At 42.8% G+C, this 24,554-nt stretch overlaps 1 protein-coding gene across 5 annotated transcripts in view; it reads right to left on the bottom strand.

The window, feature by feature from the left end:
* Positions 1–24,554, bottom strand: part of MTUS2 (microtubule associated scaffold protein 2) — a 295,553-nt gene that overhangs the window by 60,606 nt on the left and 210,393 nt on the right. For all 5 annotated transcript variants that reach the window (XR_007889387.1, XM_051618292.1, XM_051618300.1 and 2 more), the window contains one exon: positions 6,897–7,058. Coding sequence is in view for 4 of the 5 variants with exons in the window: in XM_051618292.1 (XP_051474252.1) it covers positions 6,897–7,058 (162 nt within the window). In the remaining variant the exon portion in view is untranslated. The remainder of the gene's footprint in view (positions 1–6,896; positions 7,059–24,554) is intronic.

The raw sequence follows: 24,554 nt of genomic DNA, 5'->3' as shown, positions 1-24,554 counted from the left end.
CTCTCCAGATTACTCCTGATCTCTGCATTTGTCTTTTTTTTTTTTTCTGCAGCCACTAATTTTTCCCACTGACAGCATGGTGCCCTAGAGCTCTTGGGTTATGATATCCAGAAACTTTGTGCCAGCTTTTCCTCTTTAATTTTTCAGTGCCTTTTATTATTCCTCCCACTATTGGAGCTCTCAGGCTAAGGGCTCAGGATGGTCTGTCAGTTGTCCAAGCTCTGCAGTCACCAACTGCTTCTTGTACCAGGGAGATACAATTACATTAGAAAGATGGAGTGGCCACCCAAGCTCAGCTCACCCCTCCTGCCCACCCACAACTCCCATCAAAATAGCTGTGGGGACCATGCTGAGAGCAGAAACATGAAAGCCCTGCCCTGCTTGTTTGCCCATGATGTGACAGTCACAGCCACAGGATTTCATGAAGAAAACACAGACCAAGGAAGTAAGAAGAAAGAGAAAGAAAAAGCAAATTCCTGAGACATTAATATATTTTCCTGTTTTATTTCCTTTTTTACTGTTGGTGTTTGTTGGGGGGCTGCATTTTAGCTTGCAGGACTGTGTCACAGCCCCTGGATACACAGGAAAGGCAGAGATTTAGGGAAAAACACATATATATATAAAGGAAAAACAACACTTGCCTAACTAACTTTCCCTTCTCTCATGAGTACTTTCCTGGATGTTTTGTAGGAAAATATCCCACAGAATTTGAAGGACCTGATGGAGGAAAACAAAACTGTATTTTCTTGATGGTGCTTAAGAACAGTGGCAGTCCAAATGCTAACAGTGCCTTCCATTCTGCTTAATGCAAATGTGAACTGGCTATTTCAACAGTGGACAAAAGTGATAATTTTATATGGGATCACAATCTTCAGGGACACTTACTGGATAACTAGTTTTTTTCTCTCTCCAAAGCTGCAGCTAGTCACAGTTGCAGCATCAGGCTGATTTTTGATGCAACATTCACCTTTCCACTTCTGTCTGCATCAGAACTTGCAAGCACCAGCTGCAGATGCAGCACTTGCCACTCACCAAAAGCTAAGCTTCGTATTTTCTAGCACTGTGTCTCAGCATTCAGGGTGCTTCCATGAAGAGCACATGCACAAGTTCTGTATCCAACAATTTGCAAAGGATGGTACAGGGGAAGATCTAACATCCCCTTTGACTCTCCCCAAGGCTCATAGGCAAATCACACCATGAGTCATCAGGGGCTGGCAAAGACTGAACTCTTCTTCATACATTTACTTTGGTCCATCTCTGCTGTTTATACATTCAACATGTTGAGGCTACGATTCTCATTTGTATTAATACTTTTCACAGGGAAGTGACTGAGGATATAAATTTCTTGTGTCTGCCACCTACTACACTGCACTACAGAGCAGGACATAAAATAAGTTTATGGTGCCATGTCGTTATTAAGGACTATGTGAAAGCAACCTAAGACGGGTTCCATGACACAAAATCAGAGCTTGTTTTATAAGGCACAGTGTGTATGATTACAGACTTGAGCATTACTTTTTCATGGCAGCGAGGTCTTGTTTTTTCTGTGGTTTTCAAAATAAAAATATGATGCACAAATGGGCCATATAACAAGCTCCCTGTAAATTTTGCTATGGCAAATGTCAAACAAAGACAAAGGTAGGGAAAGTGTGTTTTCCTTATGCAGTAACAAGGGGCATATAAATACTTAACTACTTCTGTTTTTGAGACATTTTCAATAAGGAACACCTGGGGAATTAGTTCAGCCTCTTAAGCACAAAGCAAGGAAGAATGCAGCAATTAGAGCTCAGTTGTAAGAAAACAACAAAGAAGCCCAGTGAGCAGCTCTGCAGAGAGCAGTGAGAGGTAAGAGTCACGAGTGGATGCAGACATTGGTGCCTGGCAGGGGTGGCTGCATGGGAGATGCTGGCTCCAGAAGGTGGGAGATCAGCAGAGCAAAGGCACAAATATATATGTTGGCAAGGACAGAAGAGCAGAACTAATAACAAGGGGAGAAAATTAGGATAATCACTCTTCTTCAGTTTGCAAGATTAGAAGAGCTCCTAAGGTGTGGTAGAGGTGGCAAAACAACAACCAGGGAAGCAAGGAGGGGTTGTGCAGTAAGGGAAGAGCCAGTGCTAAATACAGCTTTGCTGGGAAGGGGCCAAGGAGAGAGGGATGTGGACCTAGCAATTATTTGGCTTCTCTTTCCTAAGCAGAAAGGTCTTGGTGGCCACTTTGTGGCTCTCCTTATCAGGGAGGGATTTGAGAAGCACACAGCAGGCAAAAGAAAGGACAGTCTGCAGGAGCAAACCACTACTGTTCTGCTAAGCTTATCACCCACAGGGAAATCTTAGGGGAAGAGCTGTCCCTGGTGTCAAACCTCAAGTAAGAGGCTGTGCTGAATGCTTTTCTAAAAATGGGGTTTGTTCTTTTCTCCTTTGAAACAACAGCTGCTAGTTGATTAAAAGAGAAACATTCAGAAAACAGGTTGATTTCAAGAGAAGTTTCCACAGGGAAAATTCATTTCTAAATTACAAGAGTTTGGGCTCTGAACTTGTCATTTCACAGAAAACTAGAACTCCAGATTTAAGTAATCTCTAGGAGAGCATTGGTAGGATGATCAGCATAACACTGCAGGGCACCACACAGCAGGAGGTTATACAGTTGGATCCTTTCTACCTCTGAGTGTGCTAGAAGTAACTCAAAGGATGTAATATACAGAAGTTTGATGCTTCACGGTAATTCAGGAAACAAAACAAGCATTTCAGTTGTTACTGAACACATGTAAAACCTCAAAAAACACTTTATCTGTCAAGCATATTGTGAAATGCCAAAAGGCGGTGTGCATGCAATCATAAAATAATAAAACATATGTCAAATAGAAATGTAAAAGGAAGTTAAGCACTGTAAGTTTATATTTCATGAACCTGAACACTATTTTAATTTTATTCTAAACTTGGCTTTTAAAAAGGAACTTGGACCTGGAACAAAATTTACTTCAAAGTCACAGGCTGGAAACACAGAATTCCAGCTGGCTCTGTGCTAAATACCTGTACATTAGCTTTATTCCTGCTGGCTGCATAAGAAGGCTTTTCACACTGAGCATCCCACTGAAAGGATCCTGGCAGAGCAGGAATTGCCACTAACTTCCATGGATAGCTTCCAAGGCTCCGCCAACCCCTTTTACTATAGGACCTCATGGAGTGAGAAGTTGTCTTCCCAGTAGCCAGGAATCAATGCCACAAACTACTAACTTTTATAGGAATTTATGATTCATTTAAGGCTATAAATCTCACAACATTTCCTCTCTTTTAAAAGCTATGCTTGTAAACAGAGAAGGGTATTTCAGGTCATAAATGTGAACCTAAATATTTGTTTATGTTTTCTACTAATGTGGTTATAGCATTTCCTTTTGAAAAATGCATCCAAATGCACAGTTCTGTAAAGGTGTTTGCATTTCCTAATTAACACACAAAGTCTGCTTCAAACCAAACAGAAGGAGCAAAGGCAAAAATAATTAGAAATACAAGGCAAAATGATCCAAATGTATTAAATCTTTTAGCAATTAGGTGGAAAAACAGTAGACAGTCAAAGCCACTTCTCCATTCCCCTGTCATTGCCTAGGAACCAGAGCTAAATACACCTCAGCTGACACAGCTTACCAGGAGCTGCTGTGGAATCAACACTTGGATTTGCCTGCCAGTTCTGAGTCTTTGCACCTTCTTGGCTTCTGCACCTTTCTGAAGCCAGTAAGGTAGGATAGGCTTCAATTTACTTTCACTCTTCAGACTAAAACAAGCTAGTAAATTATACATTAGAGTATTTATTCCAAAACAAATCCTAACATGCTGAATGCAGCATTAACAACTCAATGGGACTGTCTGCATTCAGCTGAATTCCAGCTGCTGTCAGGCATATTTTGTAAGTTAACTAATGTAAGTTTAAAAGACCCCAAGGAAGTTGTCTTAGTCACTCACAGACATAGACAGCCCCTTCCAACTTTATTCTGCATCTCCCCCTGATTCCCACCAGTTGTGTCCTTGGTGAGTACTGACACATCCATGTTTTGAGACACAATGAGGAAAGCTAGAAATATGATGCATTCTGTAGAGCAAGAGCAGTCCAATTTGCTCTAGAGATTCTCTGCTTCCTGTGATCTATGAGACACTGAAAGGCTGTGAATAAGTAAGAAGAAAGACTGTATGTATCCATTGAAGTAGAAATTTCCAGTGCTTGTGCTTCTCCCTTTGTGTTTGCTTAAAATTTAAAGACACTTTGATGAGAAAAAAAAAAAAAGAAGACTACCGAATTGTCTGGAGGAGTTTTTCTTTTCTTTCTATATTAAGAAGAAATGACTCTGTATCTGGTATTTAAAAAAAACACAACAAAAACACAACAAAAAACTAAAGGAAAAAAAGAACCTGGCAAAATGAACCATTCTTTGAACTGAATAGAAAACCTCAGGGTAACTCTGAACATCCAATGTTAATGGCAGAGTTAAAATAACTACTCCTTCTTTCCTGTAATTTGACTTGGATCCCATGGCATTTTATTGACACTTGCTCATGGAGCTGTGCTATGGCATGCTTCAGAGTGGTTCCCAGCACAGAGGCTGGAAAACTTGCAGCTGAACATCTCACTTTCAACCTGCAGCATAGTGCTGTGTATCCCTATGTCCAAGTACGGGAGCAACGTGAACGTAACCCATCATGCATTCACTATTCAACTTTTAACAGAAAGTGTTTGCAAAGGGGAACAAAGCAGCAGCAAACTCTTCTCCCTGGTCCTCATTTTAGCCCCCTCAGCTGACCTTAGCTGATCCCTCTCTCTCCTGCTGAGGTTGTGTTGTCTGGATTTTGCAGATACTGATTAAAGGAAGCACATTTTACACTGCAAGCTTGCTAGTGAGAGCTGTGATAACACTGGCCTCCTATTTTTCATTTTGATTGATTGTTTTTTAACAGCCTGCCCTGTTACATATGATTTACCGGCACTTGTCAAAGCACAGGAATTGACTGGGCGAGTTTTTTGAACAGTGCTTTTGATTATCTTTAATTTAATGGGCCAAGTAGAAACAAGCTGTTCAACTGAATTCCTTATTGCTACTGTCATTGCACAAAAATTATTAGATTTCTTATGGGGAATAAAAGTCACTTGTCAGTTAGGTAAACATTAAATAAGAATAATAGCCAAGCTGAAATAGGTATGCTGTAAAATACAGCCACAAAACCCCATAACAAGGAAGGTTTGGAGCAGTGATGAGGCTGCCTGCCCTTGCATGACGTTCAGCATCTTTATGACGTGCCTGTCAGTATCACAAGGTATGGGGGTGGTGTGTATTAATTTTTAGTATACCTTCAGACATTTTTGAAACACTGATTTTACTTCTCTGCTCCCTTATTGTTATCCATCTCCTGCTCTGTGATGTCCAGCAACAATTTCAGACTCGTCCAGTGTAGACTGATCACTTGTGCCAATGACTGTTCTTTCCACTTTGCAACAGCATTACAGGCAGACATTTTACAGTGTCTGTACATGCAGACTTTCAAACTTTACATCCACATCTATATGGACTTTTATGTTTCAGCTTTGTCTCCACAGGTAGTAAAATTCAGGAAAAAATTGGTCTTTCATTTAATAAATTAAATAATTTAATAGATTAAAAACCCAAATTAAAACTCAACTTTAGCTTTCCACCAGCCTCCATAATTCTCTTCCCCTTCTACACAGTTTGTGCACTGATGTGACAGCAAACTTTATCCTCTCTCTGGAAACCTACTGTTTGATCAATATTGTTTTGCATGAAGTTGTAATTTCTGCTCTCCTGTGTGGGTCTAAGATTTGGAACTTGTGCAAACTTGGAGGTGACAGCCTGAATCACTTAATTAGCCCTGCCTGTTCTAGATTTTGCTTGCCCACATTATCCATGATTGCATATCAAACACCACGGTTCCAGCTCATTGCAGTGTTCCAAAACTGAAACCTCCCTAGCAAGGACTCACCCATGTGAGGCTGCACAAGTGGTAAAAAGACCCAGGATTTCTAAGTCTTCTTGCCTATGACAAAAGAAGCCCAGAGGCCAGAATAACCCTTTAAAGCTTATGACGCCAATTCCACTAGCTGGAAAATAAAGGCTTTTCCTTGAGATGTCTAAGGGCAAATCTGATACTAACCAAATTGTGCTTTAGCCTGAAATGATATAACCTAGCTAGGGAACGGAAGAGAGGAAAGGAAGCTCAAATAAAAAGGAAGGGGGAAAAAAAAAAAAAAAAAAAGAAGAAAGGAGGAAAACCTGAAAAGGAAACAAAAAAATTGTACCATATTTTATCTGTCTATTCCATGGATAGATTGGTCCATTCCTCAGTTAGTGAGCGCAGATGACAGAAGTAAACAGTTTTCTGAAAGTAAGACTCTGCTGAACAAAAGCCCACATCCTCCTCCCTTGACTTTCACTTAGCCAAGCTATATAAGGTGAACAGCCTCAGCTTCATCTTCGCTGCCAGATTGTTTCCAATCTCTCTGATTGTAGCACTAAGTCCTTATTTTGCAAGCGTTAAGTTGTCCAGGTGTGCTGGGTTTGTGTGGCAAGTTTTTGGCAGTGGGGGAGCTACAGGAGTGGCTTCTGTGAGAAGATGCCGGAAGCTCCCCCCACACAGACAGAGCCAATGCCAGCTGGCTCCAAGGCAGACCCACCGCCAGCCAAGGCTGCACCCATCCGTGACAGGTAGTGCCTCTGGGATAACATCTTCAGCAAGGAGAAAAAGCTGCTGTGCAACAGCAGCCCAAAGAGAGGAGTGCCCCGAAAGGACATAAAAATTAATCAAGTAAGCAGTACAATAGCCTCATAAGAAGGTTTCTGCATTCTTTGACCTAATGTAGGTGGTGTTTCAAGGACTGAAGTTAGGGACACTTACCAGCAGGTGCTGTGGCGGTTTTCGGTGCTGGCAGGAAGCTCCTGCGTGGAGTTGCTGTGCTGCTCGATATCTGTGTCGTGCTCTTGCTGCTCCCCTTGGGGACATCTTTAGGTGGTGCAGATGCCTTAGGAGTGGTTTGCTCTTCATTTCCAAAGCTGGAACCTGCGGGAGGCCAAAACTGCTCTAATTATAAGTTCATAAAAAATGTATGTGAACTATAGCATCCAGACTGAGCTTGTATCAGCAATTGCAATCTACAAAGACATGTTCTCATTTTAACTTGAGCTAAGTTACAGAGACTTTCTCCAATACAAACGGTTATGTAGAAATAAAAAGTTCCCAGCCACTTGCTTAAAGACTAAGTATTGGCAGTTGTTGGAGTTTGACTCCAACAGGAACCTAACACCCACTTTTGGGCTAGCTCCATAAAGGTATCTGGCTGCAAGGCTCATAAAGAAACCAAGGAATTTCTAAATATCGAGGTGGATGAGTTATTTTTGGCTTTGTAGCTGCTACAGTAGCCACCCTACACACTCACCCTAGTCCCAACCTGGGAGTTGCTGGTTGTCAGAGTAAGGGGGGAATAGCAGGGCTCAGTGGTGCAAGGCACTGAACTCTCCTGCCCAGGATGGATTTCTCACAAACAGTCCCTCAGATCACACTCAGATGTTTGACTAATCAGATGAAAAATTAACAAACAAAAAAAAATTCAGCCTTAACTCTCACATCCACTTCAATCATATCCTCATAATGAATCTTAGGTTACCAAGGTTTCCAGTGTATATTGACACCTTCCAAAACCTCTAATGGATTTGGTTTCCTCCTGCATTTGCCATCTAGGGAATAATGACATCCTAGACTCCCTGTAGACACAAGGAAATCAATATTTTCTTAACTTATGAAAAAGGCTGGAGTGGAGAAAAGGTTGGAGTGTCTTTTTTATCTATTGAGTAGAAAGCCTAAGAGGAGCAAAAGATTACAGCACATCTGGACTTGAGTACTGCAGAAGGATGAACATTTTGTTGAAAAAATGAGTGGAGATAGTAGCAAGAAATACACAGGATTTCATAAAAGGGCTATACATTTTATTTTCATTATTTAAAAAAGATGCAATACAATAGTAATGTATTATTTGTACAGTATAGGTACTGCCTGCAGGAAAATTATAACATTATTTTAATAATTGGCATGTCCAAGCCTGCAGTATTTTTAAGAAGTAGGCTTCTTCAGTGTGTGCAAGTAAAGGAGAGATTTTTTTTTTTTTTTTTTTTGCCTTTCTTACTGAAAATCCAGTAGGAAAAAAGTGCAGGTTGGAAAAGAAAATCCTCTTTTCTCATAAAGGAAGAATGGCTCTTTTCTTTTGGCTCTGACAAAACAGCATTAAGTTTTGCTGTGTCTTTAAGGCTGCTTGCTTGTTTTAATTCAGGTGTATATCTGCAGTGTCATGGACTCCTAGAAACACATTTGACCTTTGCTCAAATAATAAGTTACATTAAAAATACAAACAAAACAGTCTATTGTACACTATGCAGGAACAAGAAAACCTGAAGCATTTGTTGTCTTTCCACTGCTCCGCGCATAACAACCACTCAGCACATTAGGTCATCATTCTATATCCAAACTACATGGATCTTTCACCTGTGCAACAAACATTTCAGATGATGTGCTAAATTATCTGCTGACAACACATGGCTGACTTCAGTAAAGTCACGTCAGCAGGATGTCTGGCCCAGCCTGGCTGGGTGTCCTCTGCAGCTGTGCACAGGGACACCTCTGCCAGGTGCCCGGGGGATGTTACAGCAGGTGTATCCACTGCAGTCCACCTGCATATGCTCCTGAAGCTATTCCTGAAGTGGTCTCAGATATGTGCTCATCCAGTCAGCTTGGGTAGCACAGCTTGTCAAAAAATTTTTATTTCCTCAGCTATTTGTTTAAAAATTTCCACTGTAGAAACACTAACCTTGAAGAGGAAATTATTCCTATGATTTGCAGAGAAGTGTCATTCAAGTGCTCTTTAATTGAAACCCTTTATTCTCTGCTGTGAAATTCATTATATGGAGAACATTTCAACCCACAAACCTGGCTGAATGGAAGCAATTCCCACATTGAAGAACAAGGTGTCCAGGGGAGCTGCATAACCTCATTTTAAAAATAAGTTTAAAAGCTTTTCTAGGTATTGCAGATGAAGTGCTGCCAGCTACAAATACTGTCTAAAACACAGCAGAAGAGGTCTGCTAATCATAGAAATGAGTGGTGTACAGCTGACAAACACAGCCTCATCAGGCCCCTGTATCAGAAACATGGATGGACAAACCCCTCCAGGAGAAAAAGAAAAGCAAAGGAAAAAAATGAATTCAGCTTTTGGTCTTTCAGTAAGAAATGTACTCAGGAAGACAAGCTGCATTGCTGCCCTGCGTGTCTGTGGCCAGGTGCTGAGGCTGCAAGGCAGCCTGCCTGAGGAGGGGCCAGGGCTGTCCCATGCCACACACGGTCCATTCCAGCCAGTTCCAACTGGCTCCAACAGGCCCATTGCAGGGCACAGCTGGAACCACCAGCCAAGGTGGAGGCACCGCTGAGAATATGTAATTAAGAAAGGGCAAAACACTGCCCTGCAGTGAGGAGGGAAGAAAAAAATATGAGAGACAGGTCTGTGAGTGCTAGGGTCAGAGAAGAAGGAGGGGGAGGAGGTGCTACCTGCAGCCCCTCGAGAAGACCATGGCAAAGCAGGTATTTCCCTCTGTCTTGTGGAGAAGACTGTGGTGCAGCAGATATCCACACTGCAGCTTGTGGAGGGCCCCACACCAGAGAAGGTGGACATGTCCTGAAGGAAGCTGCAGTCCTGGCAGCAGCAGACTCCTGACAGGAGCTGTGGCCCCTGGAGAGAAGCACATGCAGGAGCAGATTTATCCTGAGGGTCTGCAGCCTGTGAGAAAGACCCATGCTGGAGCAGGGAAAAGTGTGAGGAGGAAGAAGCAGCAGAGAGTAACTATTTTGGACTGACAACAACCATTCCCCATCCCCTTTGCTGCTCAGTGGGGAGGTGGGATCAAGGAGGTAGAGGAGTTGGGAAGGAAGAAGTGAAGTGGAGCCTGGGAAAAAGGGGGGGAGTGGGAAGCCCTTTTAGGATTTTTTGTCATTTTTTCTCACCATCCAACTCTGTTTTAGTTGGAAATACTAAATAATTATCCCCAAGTTGTGTCTGTTTTGCCTGTGACAGTAACTGGTGTCTTTATCTCTACTCACGAGCTTTTTCATCTTATTTTCTTCGATCTCCTGTTGATGAGATGTAGTGAGAGTGTGGATGTCTGGCAGCCAGCCAAGGTCAACTCGCCACTGTAGCAATATCAATATATCCAGAATTTGCTGAGTTAAGGTCAATGTTTAACGGTATCTCTCACTTGGCTGTTCACTCAGAGTTTAGAAAGAGACAGTGGAGTACAACCATACATGCATGTATAATATGCCCCCAAAGCCAATGTTTGCTGCTTCCATGGATATGACTAGGGCAGCATCTAGTTCCCCAGAAGCAGGACACAGTGAGCTCCACCTTGCTGGATTCCTCTTTTATTTTCAATTAAAGATCCAGGAAAATGCACATTCCTTATGATCTAATAGGAAAATAAAAGGTTTTCATTTACTCAGAGGAATTCAGTTCTGGGAAGGAAATCAGAAAGATTATTCATCAGTACTTGTCAGCCCATCACGAGATAATGCCTTCCACTATTATCTGCAGCACATGTGTCAGTAGCATCTGCCAGTTCTTATTTTTCAGTAAGAGCCTGTACAGAAACACCAGATGTGCCATGCGTGAAGAGTTTCTAGGTGATCACAACCTCTATTGTATTGTACCTCTTTACTCCTCTACTTTTTTGTTTTATCTAAACCAGGGGAGACTCCTTGCTTGCCTTTGAAGCACCTGGCATGTCATTTGGGTGCTCCTACATAAAATGCCCTATATTTTTGCAGACTCTGTGCTTCATGAGGAGCAACACTGTTGACTCTGCAGTAGAGCATTTAAAAGATAATTAATGATTCACTGGAGCTAAAGGCCTTCAGCCTCACTTTTATCATCTTGCTATGAGCTGCAAGGAATCCTACTATTCTGCTTGTGAAAAAAATACAGGAAAGAAGAAAATGTGTTTGAAGACTTTCAAGTCCTTTGGAGAGTCCCAGCTGCACCCATTCATCTATACTGTTACGCCAGTAAAGCCATGCAGAAGTCAGGGCTGGCAACATGTTGCAGGCTGGGTGTTCAAAGAAAACCATGACCAAAATCCTCCTGGCTCCCAGATGGCTTGAGGCACCTTCTTTCTGTGTGTGCCACCATCCCCTTCACCATCTGGCCCTGCAGCAGCTCACCTCAGGGGTTCCTCACCTCGGAAGAGGAAGGCTCTCTTGTGCGTGTCACTAGGAGTTTATCTTTTGCATGTGCTCCTTTTCTGGAATTATTTACAAAATTTACAAAAAGGCATGGAAATATGGCAGGATATTACAATGTGACTGCAAAACCAGCAGGAGCATGGTGGGGGGGGGAATCTGTGTTTGACAAAAAAGTAATTAAGCCATGTTGTATAGGCAGGTCTTCCTCTGAGAGGAGATAGCAATAGGAAGGGCTGTGTTCTGGACTCCCACAGCCACAAGTTTCCCTGCCTGCACTCAAGGGCAATAAAGTCTCCTGTTGAAGAACTTGGGTCCTTTCTAGAAAACTAGCTTGTCTGGTGCTTACAGGTCTGTGTTTTGCTGAGAAACAGAGTATTAAAAGAGTATTAAAGCACGAGTACATCTGCTTCTATGGCTCCTGTCTCATGGGCTGCTCTGTGAAACCTGTTGGAACTGAGTGACTCCAGCTCTTCACAGCAAGTCAAGCATTGGCTTGTGCTGGCAGAGGGCCTGGAGCTGTTAGCTCCCTGCAGAAGCTGTAATCACACCCGAGACACTGGGAACATGCTGGTATCATGAACAAAGCAGAAACATTTAGCCAGGGTAACAGCAAGCCCTTTCCATCTTAAAGATCCTTAGACACTGCTTGCTGTCAAGTTTAATGACAACAAAGTGTGTCTAGTTGTTGCAGCAGCGAGTCCACTTAGCATTTCCAAAGCACTTTCTAATCACAGAACTCAATGACCTTTAAAAACTGAGAATGAACCGGGCTGCTCTCCAAACTCATAGTGCAAGGGAATAGCAGAGACAGACTGAGAAAGCAAACAGGAAAATCATCTCTGTGCAGATGCACTGGCAGGTTCCTCCTTTGCTTCCAGCTGCCTGTGATTGCTTTTGCAGCCAGAGGCTGGATCCTGCACTTCCAGCTGATACAGGCAAGCAAAACACAGAGCTGGTGTTTCTGGCAGAGCAGAGGGAAGCATCACCTCTTCAGCCTGTGCTTTCCTAACTCAACTGGCAGCTGCACTGCCAGGGCAGCAGTGGCAACTGTCACAGCAGAATGCCTTTGCAGAAGTGGCTTTTAACTGAGGCTTTGTCTGTCAGGCTGCATTTACACTGCTAAATAAAAGCTGGCCAAGTGGTGTAGGCTGGCTCATCCTGACACTACTCAGGCTAACTATAGCAGCTTCTCTTGAGAGAGTTAGAGCAGCCCAAGCCACAGCCACAGTGTGAAGAACAGAGCAAGGGATCAAGAGACTGGCCCTAACCTGGCTTCCAGGCTCGCCCCTGCTCACCAGCACAGCTGGACTTGCAGCCAAGCAGCAACCACTGACCTGAGCTGTATGTGCTCCCAGCCCGTGGCAAAGGAGGTCATTCAGCTTAGCCTCACCTGCAACAGAGTGGATTTAAGAGAAGTGGAGATGTTTTGTCTCTGTCAAATGGAACTGAAGCTCCTTCCTTCACATGTTTTACTGGTTTTGATGACTCAGAGTTTTTGAAATCTAGATTAATTTCTGTGGCACAGTCTCATTTTCAGTGTCCTTCATACATAATAGATAGTAGAAATACAGCCTCCTGCTGATGCATCAATACTAACTTATTCATTTCACCTAAGCAATTAAAATACACATTTTAGGATTCAACTAAATGGATTTCTTCCTTGACTGGAGTTACATGCTTACTCCACTTGAGTGGAGTTGTTACTGAAGCGTTGCAAGTGTCATTGTGCAAGGTGAAAATGTCACCACAAAGTACAATTTCTGTATGTGTTAGTGGTAGTTGCAGAGAACTTGGTGACTATGCCACACTTTGGAATCACATAACACATTTTATTTGGGCTCTTGTGAAATGTTACACCTCTACCAAGCAAGATGAGCATTTTGTTATCCAATAAAATTTTACCAGATATTGGTGGGAGCTTTGCCCACCAAGCAAGATGAGCATTTCATTATGCAATAAAATTTCACCAGTTGTTGGTGGGAGCTTTGCCCACCACTGGTGGATTGTACAGCTGCTTGGCTAACTGACATTGTTTGCATAGCTGGCTAATTAAAGCCCCACAGGGTATAGAGTGAAGACAGCATAGTATTTTGCTGATGGGTCATAATGTTTCTTAGAAAGTATAACATAAGGTTATTGGAAGCTTGCCAAAGATACCTGGACTATGCAGACATTTTCAATGATCCTGAGACATCACTGCATATCCACCTTCTGAGAGGGCCATCTCTTGCCACTGCCTGGAGCTGAATTGTCAAAAGTCATTAATGACCAAATCTTCCCTGCAAACTGTCTGCATTCAGAGTATGACTGTGATCACACTGACAAGAAACAGCACAAGTCATGAATACTCTTCTGAAGTGTCTTGTGTGGTACCCTGAGGAGCTGAGGCAGTAGGACTACACACTGGGGAAATGTTTGCTTCTCTGACTGAGAAGACAGAAACGTATCTGCTGTAAGCTTCTTCTGGACACATGAATTAAGATTTCTAACAGATCAGATCAGAGTAACCTGACACATAGTGCGTTTGAAAGCTCTACTTGCTGACACAAGTTAAGAACAACCTACCAGTTAAACATCTAAATTCCTCTCAGCAGGTTAATTTTGGGAGAAAAAGATAAGCAGCTATATCCAAGCAATGGATTCCTTAAATGTTCAGCAAATTTACTGAAATGAACTGCTATTGAAGGCTGAATTTGTAAGCAATAGTGTATTTGATTCCAGTGAGGGCAACTGAAGTGCTGTCTTCAATACAAGCCAAGTTTGACTCAGGATGAGTGCTTTAGGAAAGATGCTGCTCCATACTAAGCAAAAAGCACATGAAATAAAACTGGAGCACAGTTTTACTTCAGGTATTTATCTGGCAGTCATACACCGTCTCACAGAGGAGATGGATGACTACCAGTCCAAGGGCCACTTCTTGCCCTCATTGCCCAGCAGCATGGTCCTCTACACCACCACAATTCCCAAGCACTGTATGGCTGTCAGAGTAACACAAATAATTGATGGAATTTTTTGCCAAGGACGCATCTACATTCCAATACCCTCAGTGGTCAGAAGGGTCCTTGGGATCACCAGTCGTCACCCAAATATTAGAACAACCAGCAAGAAAATACAGGTAACATCCATTTTCTACTAGCACTAAAACATTAATGGCATATATCAACCTACTTAGGTGGGAATTTTTCTGGGAAGATTTTAATGTTCCTGCATAGTACTTCAGTCCCAGCATCCACATTTCTGGAAACACCAGTTTTCTAACACCACTTGTGCTCATGAGCATCTGCTCTAATGGCACCATGCCTACTTCTGAATTGGCATGTCAGTTTTAACAGTGTACAGGCACCCATGAAAGATAGGATTAGAACTGACATCTGCTCTGCAAGAAGTTCCTCCTGATGGCAAGAAATGCCAAATCAGAGCCACATGCGCTATTGTAAGGAATGACATCTGTTGACACAGCATTATATCATCAACAAATGCCTCTTTCCTGGAGTTGCTGCTTGTAATTTGCTTGAGCACTGGCTTGGAGTGCCCTATCTGGACACTTAAAGGGATAGTATCCTTAGTAGAAGTGTTAATGACATTCCAATGGTGTTAATGAATTTCTATCAGGTTTAGCACTCCACAGTGGATGCCCCAGCTCACCAGTCTAGGAGAGACTAAGCAATGTCCTAACAATTGTCAGTGCTTAAGGTCTGGTAACATTCAATACTACTCCTCCCTGCCAAGTCACAATAACATCTGTACTACAGTTTACATGGAATTATGGTAAATCAAAGAGCTAGTAAATGTGTCTGCCTCCTTCCTTGAAATAACAATGACTTCAGAGCATGCAACATAGGCGACATGGGCTAAGGAGGAGAGATGTCATACTGAAACTTCAAGCATGGAAGAGCCCTAGAGAGTCTTCAGTTAGTCACTAATTAATTGCATTTTATGAGCTCAAGAACAGATCCTCAAAGCTGCTTAAGAACTTAACATCTTTTTAATTTCATGTTAAATTCAACTCACACTACTTAATCACCATCCCAGCCCTGAAGAAGTTTCAAACCAACAGATGTCTCCATTTTAGATTTGAAAGATGCAAACAGCTGAGCAGAACCTCCCATGAATGAGCAGCGTTTTGTTTGGAGGAGCAGGCTGGTGACAGGCACCAAAGCTGCACTGTGCTTTGGAGACAGGCAGGGAGGCATCTAAGCTGTTCAGAGGCGCCATTCTCTGTGCTCAGATCATGTTCATCCTCTTGGACAACATGCTGTTCAAGAAAAAAAATCTGCCCATCTTTTATAGAAAAGCTTAGACTAGCCTGGCTGACTGGGACATCATCTGAGCTTCCTTCTCCCACACCCCTGGAGGACATCAGACCCAACGGGTCTGTCCTGCTGGAGCTGAGCCACTGTGCACCAGTGGACAAAGGAAGAGGCAGGGTTGCCCTTGTCACTCATGTCCAAGAAATGGCCTAATTATCAAAGTCACTCCTGCATCTTTTAGAAAACATTGTGCAAAACACAGTGATTACCACTCCCAATGCCTAACCCAGCAAGAGTTTCAACAGTGGGCACGTATTCTGGCTCCCTCCTCCTTCCCAAACCCCAGCATATCTCCTACAGTGAGGATAACTGCAAATGAGATGCAGGACCATTAGAGGTACTTTTTTTGATCTGTTTGAATTTTCCTACTGGTGGTATGGAGCTTTTAAGAAGTGTCATGTATTTATCTCTGTATAGCATGTGAGAACCTGCTTTTGCCAGTTAACTGTCACAAACTCATTTACAAGTAATGTACAACATGCACTGTGCTGCTCTGTGCTGACTCCTGTCTAGATTTGTGTTTTGTGGCTATTTTAGGTTTCATACAAAAATTAATAATAAATCTATAGAAAAATTAAAAATCTGATAAAAATTGTTGTGTAGTCCAGACTTTCAACAGTCTGGAAACATGTTTCAGAGGAAAACTTTATTTTTTCACATGCCCTGGGTATGCTCTCTTGTAAGTCTCCAAAAATGAGCTTGATTTGTAGACTTCTGCTGATTAAATGATGTTTTCCTCAGAGAACATTTCAAAAAATTTGATCAAACTAAGTTTTGTTTTAATAAATATTGTCAGTTATGAGGAGCCTGAAAGTAAAACTGCAGCTCAAAAACATGTGGAGAGAGAAACTCACAAGCAAAACAAGCATCTATTATAAATGACACTATCCAAGGAGAGCATGTATAAATTTTCAGTGTGACCTGTTAATAAATTTTGTCATCTCATGGTTACTAAAATCAGTGCCTTTAGCAGATGATTTTGAGCAAAATTTAGTTATTTTACAATAAGCTAATGCTAAATGCTGTGACCCAGTGAAATAAGCTTTACAAAGTATTTTAGCTATAATTATATGAAATAATCTAAACCAGTTGACCCATAATATTTTGCAGGGAACTGCTGTTTAGCTGCATTTATTTCCCACAAAAGGTTGGACCAAATGATCTTTCAAATTCAAAAGAATTCCATGATTCTCTGAAAGGGAAATGATAAATAAAGAATACTAATTTCCAATGCCAGGCTTAAAATAAAGACAATACACCACTGCTGGTTCAGACAGTTATAATATAAATGATGGTGTTATAATACCATTTATGCTCTAGACATACATTGTTTGCTGGGTTGGTAAATGTGAAAGATACCAGTCTGATTACTCAGAAGATGGAAATCTACACTTCAGAGAGCAAACACAGCCTGGGCAGCCAGGTGTGAAATTCCTTGTCTGACCGCAGTGCCCCAGTACTCTTGCCACATGCCCTGGAAACAAGGAGTCTTCTCAGAGCAAGTGGCTTTTGTGAGCAAAGGCTCAGTTACACCATGTCAGCACTTTACATCATGGTACCTGCTACTTTTATACTGATGTTATAGTTATTCTTAAATCAAAGGCTGCTGAATTGAAAATATTTTAGGATGCCAGAAGTGATTTGTGTATAGAAATTTCTCTTCAAGAAGTTAATGAACACATCCAGGGGCACTGGCAAGAATATAATTATTACCTGGAATAGCACTTGTTGTTTGGATTGAAATCAGACAAGTTATAAAAAGGTCATTAATCCATTCCTGGCATTCTGTGTCAGGGGGGCAGGTTGCTGCCAAGCTGGACCCAGGACTGCAACATCTGTTTTGACATGACGTAATCTTGTGACATGCAGGTAACCTGTTTTAGGACTGGACACTGACACTGTTACTAAAGGGGCAGGTAAACGAAATAATAGAATAATAAAATATGTAGGGTTGGAAGGGACCTTTTAAAGGTCATCTAGTCCAGCCCACCCTTGCAGTGCTCAGGGACCTTTTTTAACTAGATCAGATTGCTCAGAGCCTCGTCAAGCTTGACCTTGAATGTCTCCAGGGATGAGGGCCCCACCACATCTCTGGGCAACCCGTTCCAGTGCTTCACCACCCTCATTGTAAAGAACTTCTTCCTGATATCCAATATGAATCTGCCCTGCTCTAGTTTAAGGCTGTTGCCCCTTGTCCTATTGCTACATGCCCTTGTAAACAGTCCCTTCCCAGGTTTCCTGTAGCCCCTTCAGGTACTGCAAGGCTGCTGCTACAAGGTCTCCCTGGAGCCTGCTCCTCTCCAGGCTGCACAACTCCAGCTCTCTCAGCCTGTCTTGATAGAGGTGCTCCAGTCCTTTGATAATTTTTGTGGCCTTTCTCTGGACTTGTTCCAGCAGGTCCATGTCCCTCTTGTGCTGAGGGCTCCAGAACTGGACACAGTACTCAGGTGGGGTCTCACAAGAGCAGAGTAGAGGGGCAGAATCACCTCCCTTGACGTGCTGGACAATGCAGCCTGGGATGCAATTTGCCCTCTGGGCTGCAAGCACACATTGTTCGCCTATGTCCAGCTTTTCATCCACCAGTACCCCCAAGTCCCTTCTCGTAGGGCTGCTCTCTATCAATCATCCCCCAGCCTATATTGATAACAAGGATTGCCTCTACCCAGGTGCAGGACCCTGCACTTGGCCTTGTTGAACTTCATGAGTTTCACCTGGGCCCACTTCTCTAGCTTATCCAGGTCCCTCTGGATGGCATCCCATCCCTCTGGCATACAGACCGCAGCACCGGGCTTGGTGTCATCAGCAAACTTGCTGAGGGTGCCCTCGATCCCACTGTTTACTGACGTAGATATTAAACAGCACTGGTCCCAGTATAGATCTCTGAGGGATATTACTTGTCATTCATCTCTATCTGGACAGCAAGCCATTGACCACTACCCTCTGGATGCAACCATCCAGCAAATTCCTTTTCCACTGAACAGTCCAGCCATCAAACTCATATCTCTTTAATTTAGAGAGAAGGATGTTGTGGGGGACAGTGTCAAAGGCCTTGCAAAAGTCCAGACAAATGATATCCACTGCTTTTCCCTTGTCCACTGATGCAGTCACTCCATTGTAGAAGCCAATAAGTTGGTCAGGCAAGTCTTGCCCTTAGTAAAGCCATGCTGGCTGTCTCGAATCACCTCCCTGTCTTCCATGGGCTTTGTCAGAGCCTCTAGAAGGATCTGTTCCGTGATCTTCCCAGGCACAGAGGTGGGGCTGAAGGTCTTTAGTTCCTGGGGTCCTCTTTTCTATCCTTTTAAAAAATGGGTGTAATATTTCCTTTCTTCCAGTCACCAGGAATTTCACCTGACTGCCATGACTTTTCAAAAATCAAGGAGAGTGGGTTGGCAACTGCATCAGCCAATTCCCTCAGGACTCTGGGGTGCATCTCATAAGGTCCCACATACCTGTGTACGTTCAGGTTCCTCAGGTCATCATAAACCTTGTCCCTCAGGTAGGGCTATTTCATGGCTGAAGAGTTATCCTCAAGGCACTACAGGAGTCTCCTGGATTGCCTACAGCTCACCATGTTACTTTTCCAGACAATGTTGGGGTGGTTGAAATCCCCTAGCAGGACAAGAGCCTGTGAGTGTGATGCTTTCTGGAGCTGAGTAAGAATGCTTCATCAGTAGGCTCCACTTGACCAGGCAGCCTGTAGTAGACACCAACCACAAGGAATCCCCTTGTTGCTTTGGTCTCTAATTCTTTTCCATAAGCTTTTGACTTGCTCTTGGCTATTCTTTAGGGACATCTCCTCACACTCGATCCATATCTTAACATAGAGGGCAACACCTCTTCCCCTCCTTCCTCAACTATCTCTTCTGAACAGCTTGTAGCCATCATTAGCCACAATTCAGTCACAGGATTCATCCCACCAAGTTTCAGTAATGGCCACTAAGTCATAGCCTTCCAGCAACATGGTAGTTGTTCCATCACCTTTCCAGGGATGGAGGTGAGGCTGACTGGTCTATAGTTACCCGGGTCCTCCTTCTTGCCCTTCTTGTAGACTGGAGTGACATTTGCTATCCTCCAGTCCTCAGGCACCTCTCCTGTTACCCATGACTTACCGAAGATGATGGAGAGTGGCCTAGCAATGACCTCCGCCAGCTCCCTCAGCACCCTTGGATGCATTTCATCCGGACCCATTGATTTATGGATGTCCAGATTACTCATCTGATCCCTAACCCAATCCTCATCTACCTGGGCAAACTCCTCCTTTATCTGGACTTCTTCTGGGGCTATATGAGACTGGGGCTCATGGGGAAAGCCTGCAGGAGTAAAAACAGAGGCAAAGAAGGCATTCAGCACCTCTGCCTTCTTTAAATCCTCTGTCACCAGGGCACCCACCTCATTCAGCAGTGGGCCTATATTGCCTCTGGTATTAGTTTTGTTGGCTATGTATTTGAAAAAGCCCTTTCTATTGTCCTTAACCCGACTTGCAAGGTTAAGTTCCAAGGAGGCCTTAGCTTTCCTAGTTGCCTCCCTACATTCTCTGACAACAGTCCTATATTCCTCCCAAGTGACCAGCCCCTCCTTCCATGATCTATAGATTTTCCTTTTCCATTTGAATTTGCCCAGCAGTTCCTTTTTTAACCACACTGGTCTCCTAGCTCCCTTACTAGATTTTCTACCCATTGGGACACACTGATCCTGTGCTTGCAAGAAGTGGTCCTTGAATGTTGACCAGCTATCTTGAGCCTCTTTACCTTCCAGCACCCTGTCCCATGGGACTTCCCTTAACAATTGATTGAGGAGGCTGAAGTTTGCTCTGTGGAAGTCCAGGGTTCTGGTCCTGCTGGGTATTCTGTTCCTCCCACACAGGATCCTGAACTCCACCATCTCGTGGTCACTGCAGCCAAGGCTGCCATTGACCCCCACTGCTTCAACAAGGCCCTCCTTGTTGGTGAGCACAAGATCCAGCAGCGCTCCTCTTCTAGTCGGCCTGTCCACCATTTGCATTAAGAAGTTGTTGTCAATGCACTGGAGGAACCTCCTAGACTGTGAAAGGCTGGCTGTGTAAGTCTTCCAGCAGATATCGGGGTAGTTAAAATCTCCCATGAGGACCAAGGACTGTAGTTGTGAGGCTGCTTTCAGCTGCCTGTAGAAAGCCTCATCAACTTCCTCATCTTGATCAGGAGGTCTGTAGTAGACCCCCACAACTGTATCACCCATACTACCCTGCCCTTTAATTCTTACCCACAGACTTTCAACTTGTCCCTCATCAGCCCCTGCACAAAAAGGGGGGTATAAAAGGGATTGCTGTTCACAACCTGAATTCTCCAAACAGCCTTCAAGGAAGAATGGTCCAGCCTGTCCCAACCCTGCCCAGAGTGAGGCAAGGGTGCTGACTCACAACAAGAGCTCAGTGGAAGAGTAAACTACAATTATTGGCCAAAAATAAGCTGAAGCTACAGCTCCTCTCATCTTTTGTCAACTTGGTCATTTTCTGTGTGACCTAAGTGATGCTAGGTCACAAATTTTACATAACTGAAGATGCTGCAAGTTTCAGCTGGTGCCCTCTATTTACTTTCTTTCCCTACAAAGGGAGCAGAGAGCCTGCAGTATGATCCCACAGTCAGGGTCCTGTGCTGATCATTACAAGGTATCTTCTGCAGAGATACAGACTACAGGCAATTTTCTATCAAGATTTTGTCTACATATTGAAAAATGGTATCAAGTATGTGATGATTAGCAAGACACTACTTTGTGTCAGTCCTGGGCAATCAGGCTAGCTTTTCCCCCATCATTTTGTCAATGCTCTTCTTTTAGCAAGAGAGCTATGAAGATTAATTAATTGCAAATTGCTTGGGAGGAAAGGTATTAGGTAAATATTGGATACTGTTATGAAGAGCATCTGAGAAATAAATAAATAAATAAATTTATCTGCGGATGAGGTGAGGTTTATCTGCTTTCATTTGCACCCATGCAGTTCTGGAAAAATCTTTGTTAAAAGCCACCTCTAACCAATCTGCTAGTGCCTGAAGTGCAATATCACAGTAGTCATTGAGTAATGAAATTCACCTTTATCTTAACAGCTTTCATTTTAAAACAGTGTGGTCGGTCACCACTGCTGTTTGCCTACAGGACGAAAGATGTGCTAAGTAACGAGCAATTCATAGGTGTAAATATGAAGGGAATAAATTGCACTTTAAATATTTATAAAATACTACTAGAGGTCTATTATGAATTTTCAGAGCAAAACACCTAGCAAGTTATACTAGAAGTGAATGAAAAATAAATTCTTTTACATATATCTATATTAAAATACATGTAAACCATATGCATGGTACTTCTTTAAAACAATGGTAAATTTTGAAAGTTAAAATTATTTGCATTGGGATAAAAGAAGAAATATATGACACACAACACAGTACTGGGTGTGGCAGAGGTACTGCTCTGTATGCTTACTCTTTCAATAACCAACCAAGCTTGAGCTTATTCCAGTGTTATTTTAGCAGAAAAATTTTAAGAAAGTTAACATGGGGGCTGCCAGAATAGGTTTTCACAGGGAATCTGAGACGTGAGACAGCTGGCAGAGCTACAGTGAAATCTGCATTTCTTTGAGTAATCAACATAGAATGCAAGCTATGAAATCCTTGTTTCCTGACCTGTATTTCCCAAACTACATGCTGTTTCCCTGAAAGTGAAGCTGCTAATGAGCTCCCAGTGGGTGGGGGGCATTTACACTACCCACAGGATAATTTTCACATTACAAAAAGCAGGTCCTTGACATACACATGACCTCCGATATGGTGAACACGAACACTCACATGTTCCTGCAGCAGAGCAGTTGCTTGCAAAAGGTTGGGTGTGAAAGAACAAACCTTCTGCCAGGGCTGAGCTGAATTTGGGCTAATGGGTCTGTCAGTTCTTCTTTCTGGAGAGTTCCCTTTCTTCTCTCTTTTTTAAAAGCAAAACATCATTTGGGTTTATATCCCCTTGGAAATTTTGCAGGCTAAAAGGATTTTAATTACAGTCCTACAGCACAAGAAAGTCCCCTTGTCCAAACATGAGGTGGGCTGTTACTCATTAGCAGCTCTCCAGGCTGCTGCCAAAGGACAGATTCTGTTGGTGGTGCTCGTTTCAGACCAGACTATGTTTCACAGCACACAGTGAGAAGTCGCTGTGACCAGCCTCCTTCTCTTACAGCCTTCTGGAGTTAATGAACAATTAAATGATAGCAGAACAGGGAGGAAACAAAGGCCCATCCTTTGGGAATACTTCTGATACTCCCTGGGATGGGCAGCATCTGTTTTATCTGCTCACAGTTTACTGGCCACTTCATGCAAAATGATTAGGTGTGGTTGGGTAGCAAAGAAGGTGGCAGCTGTTGACATGGAAAAAGGAGATGCAATCCTCCTGTGAAAGAAGGGTCATCTCTATGGAGAAGCAGGAAAAGAAGAGTGACTACCTGTACTTGATTATACCAGGAGACTCCCAAGGAAAACAGGGGGGAGTGATGCTGCCAGGCCTTGGAGATGACCACGTCCCCAGGCTGCTGGGGGCTGGCAGAGCTCAAAAAGTCACCAAAAACAGCTGGACCAAGCAAGACTGGAAGCAAGTACTCATCTGCAAAGCGCTTTGAACAAGAAGATGTATCTATTCAAGCCATGTTACTTAAAACTCTCTCAAATGGCATTGATCCTACTTCACGTCCCAACAAACCTAATTTAGTGCTCCAACATCCTTCAAATGGCTCATTCTAAAAAAAGTTGTGAGCAGCACACTGTCAAACCAATGGCCTTGTTGGGCACTGCCAGCTCCTTCACCATGACCTGATTTCACCAACCACCAAACTCAAGATGCAGAATGAGCTGGTAGATGCATGTATCACCATAACAACCTGAGATAGTCTGTGTTTAATTTAATGCTATAAGGAAGAATTTAAAGAGATTCAGTATTTGGTCGTCAGCAACACAACTTCAAATTATTTTTTTTCATGACTGGGATTTACAAAGAATTTTGCCTGAGAGCAAGAAACAGCACTGGCCCTGCAGGATACACAGGGAGATATAGTATTTTGTATTTTAGACCATACGTCACCTAAACAAAGTATAGCTATGATTAGAAATTAAGATCTGCTCCACCAGAATCCCAAGCTCAAAAATCAGTGGTTTGTCAGTAGCTGGGAAAAAATAACAGCTTCAATTTCTGTAAGTGGCAACAAATTTTTCTTCAGGATTCACAAGGCACAGTTTCATGAACCTCCTTTGGAGTTTGTTTTGGGTCTTGTTTTCTTGTTTATACAGTGAAAAGACAATGGAAAGCTTGGAAAACATACTGACTTCCTCAGATTAGTCAACATACCAGATATTGCTGGTTTCTCTGGAAGGTTTGTGATTTTGTCACAGTCATAATGAAACTGACACAGACAGGGGTTTTATCCTTTTTGTATTCTCTGGAAGTGAGAAAAAATGAAAAGTTTTAGCAAAGTGTTCCTGCAAATTTGGAAACATAACAGATTCTGCTGAAAAACCTCTATATTATATTAATGGGGGGTGCAGATTCTTCATAAGTATTTCACCTGGTTCTTGTTAGCAGAATGCAGGGAATTGCAACAAATCAAAATTTTGCTCTTTGGGTGATCCGGAAGATTATTTCAATTTAACAATGCTGGTATAATCACCAACTTCTGCCCATCTATTTATTTTTTTCAGCAAGCTGCTTCATGAATAGAAGGACTAATGAAATCTGGTCTCCTTTGAATTTATGTGCTGCATGCTTTATACATTTCTACTGCAGTGATGATGATGGCACATGCAAGTACCAGTTATTCCCACCCAAATGCTCCCAGCTTCCCATCAGATATAGTGGGAGGCCCTGCCATGGTACCCTTAGATCTTCCTTGTGTTTGCAGTCTCAGTGTTCCCCCTCTGAAAAGGCTCCATAAATAACACAGAATAAAGAAATAGCACAGAAGACCTTA

Source organism: Apus apus, chromosome 1 (genome assembly GCF_020740795.1).
Source record: "Apus apus isolate bApuApu2 chromosome 1, bApuApu2.pri.cur, whole genome shotgun sequence".
In the NCBI taxonomy this organism is placed as follows: domain Eukaryota; kingdom Metazoa; phylum Chordata; class Aves; order Apodiformes; family Apodidae; genus Apus; species Apus apus.
This window is presented reverse-complemented; position numbering and strand designations above follow the sequence as displayed.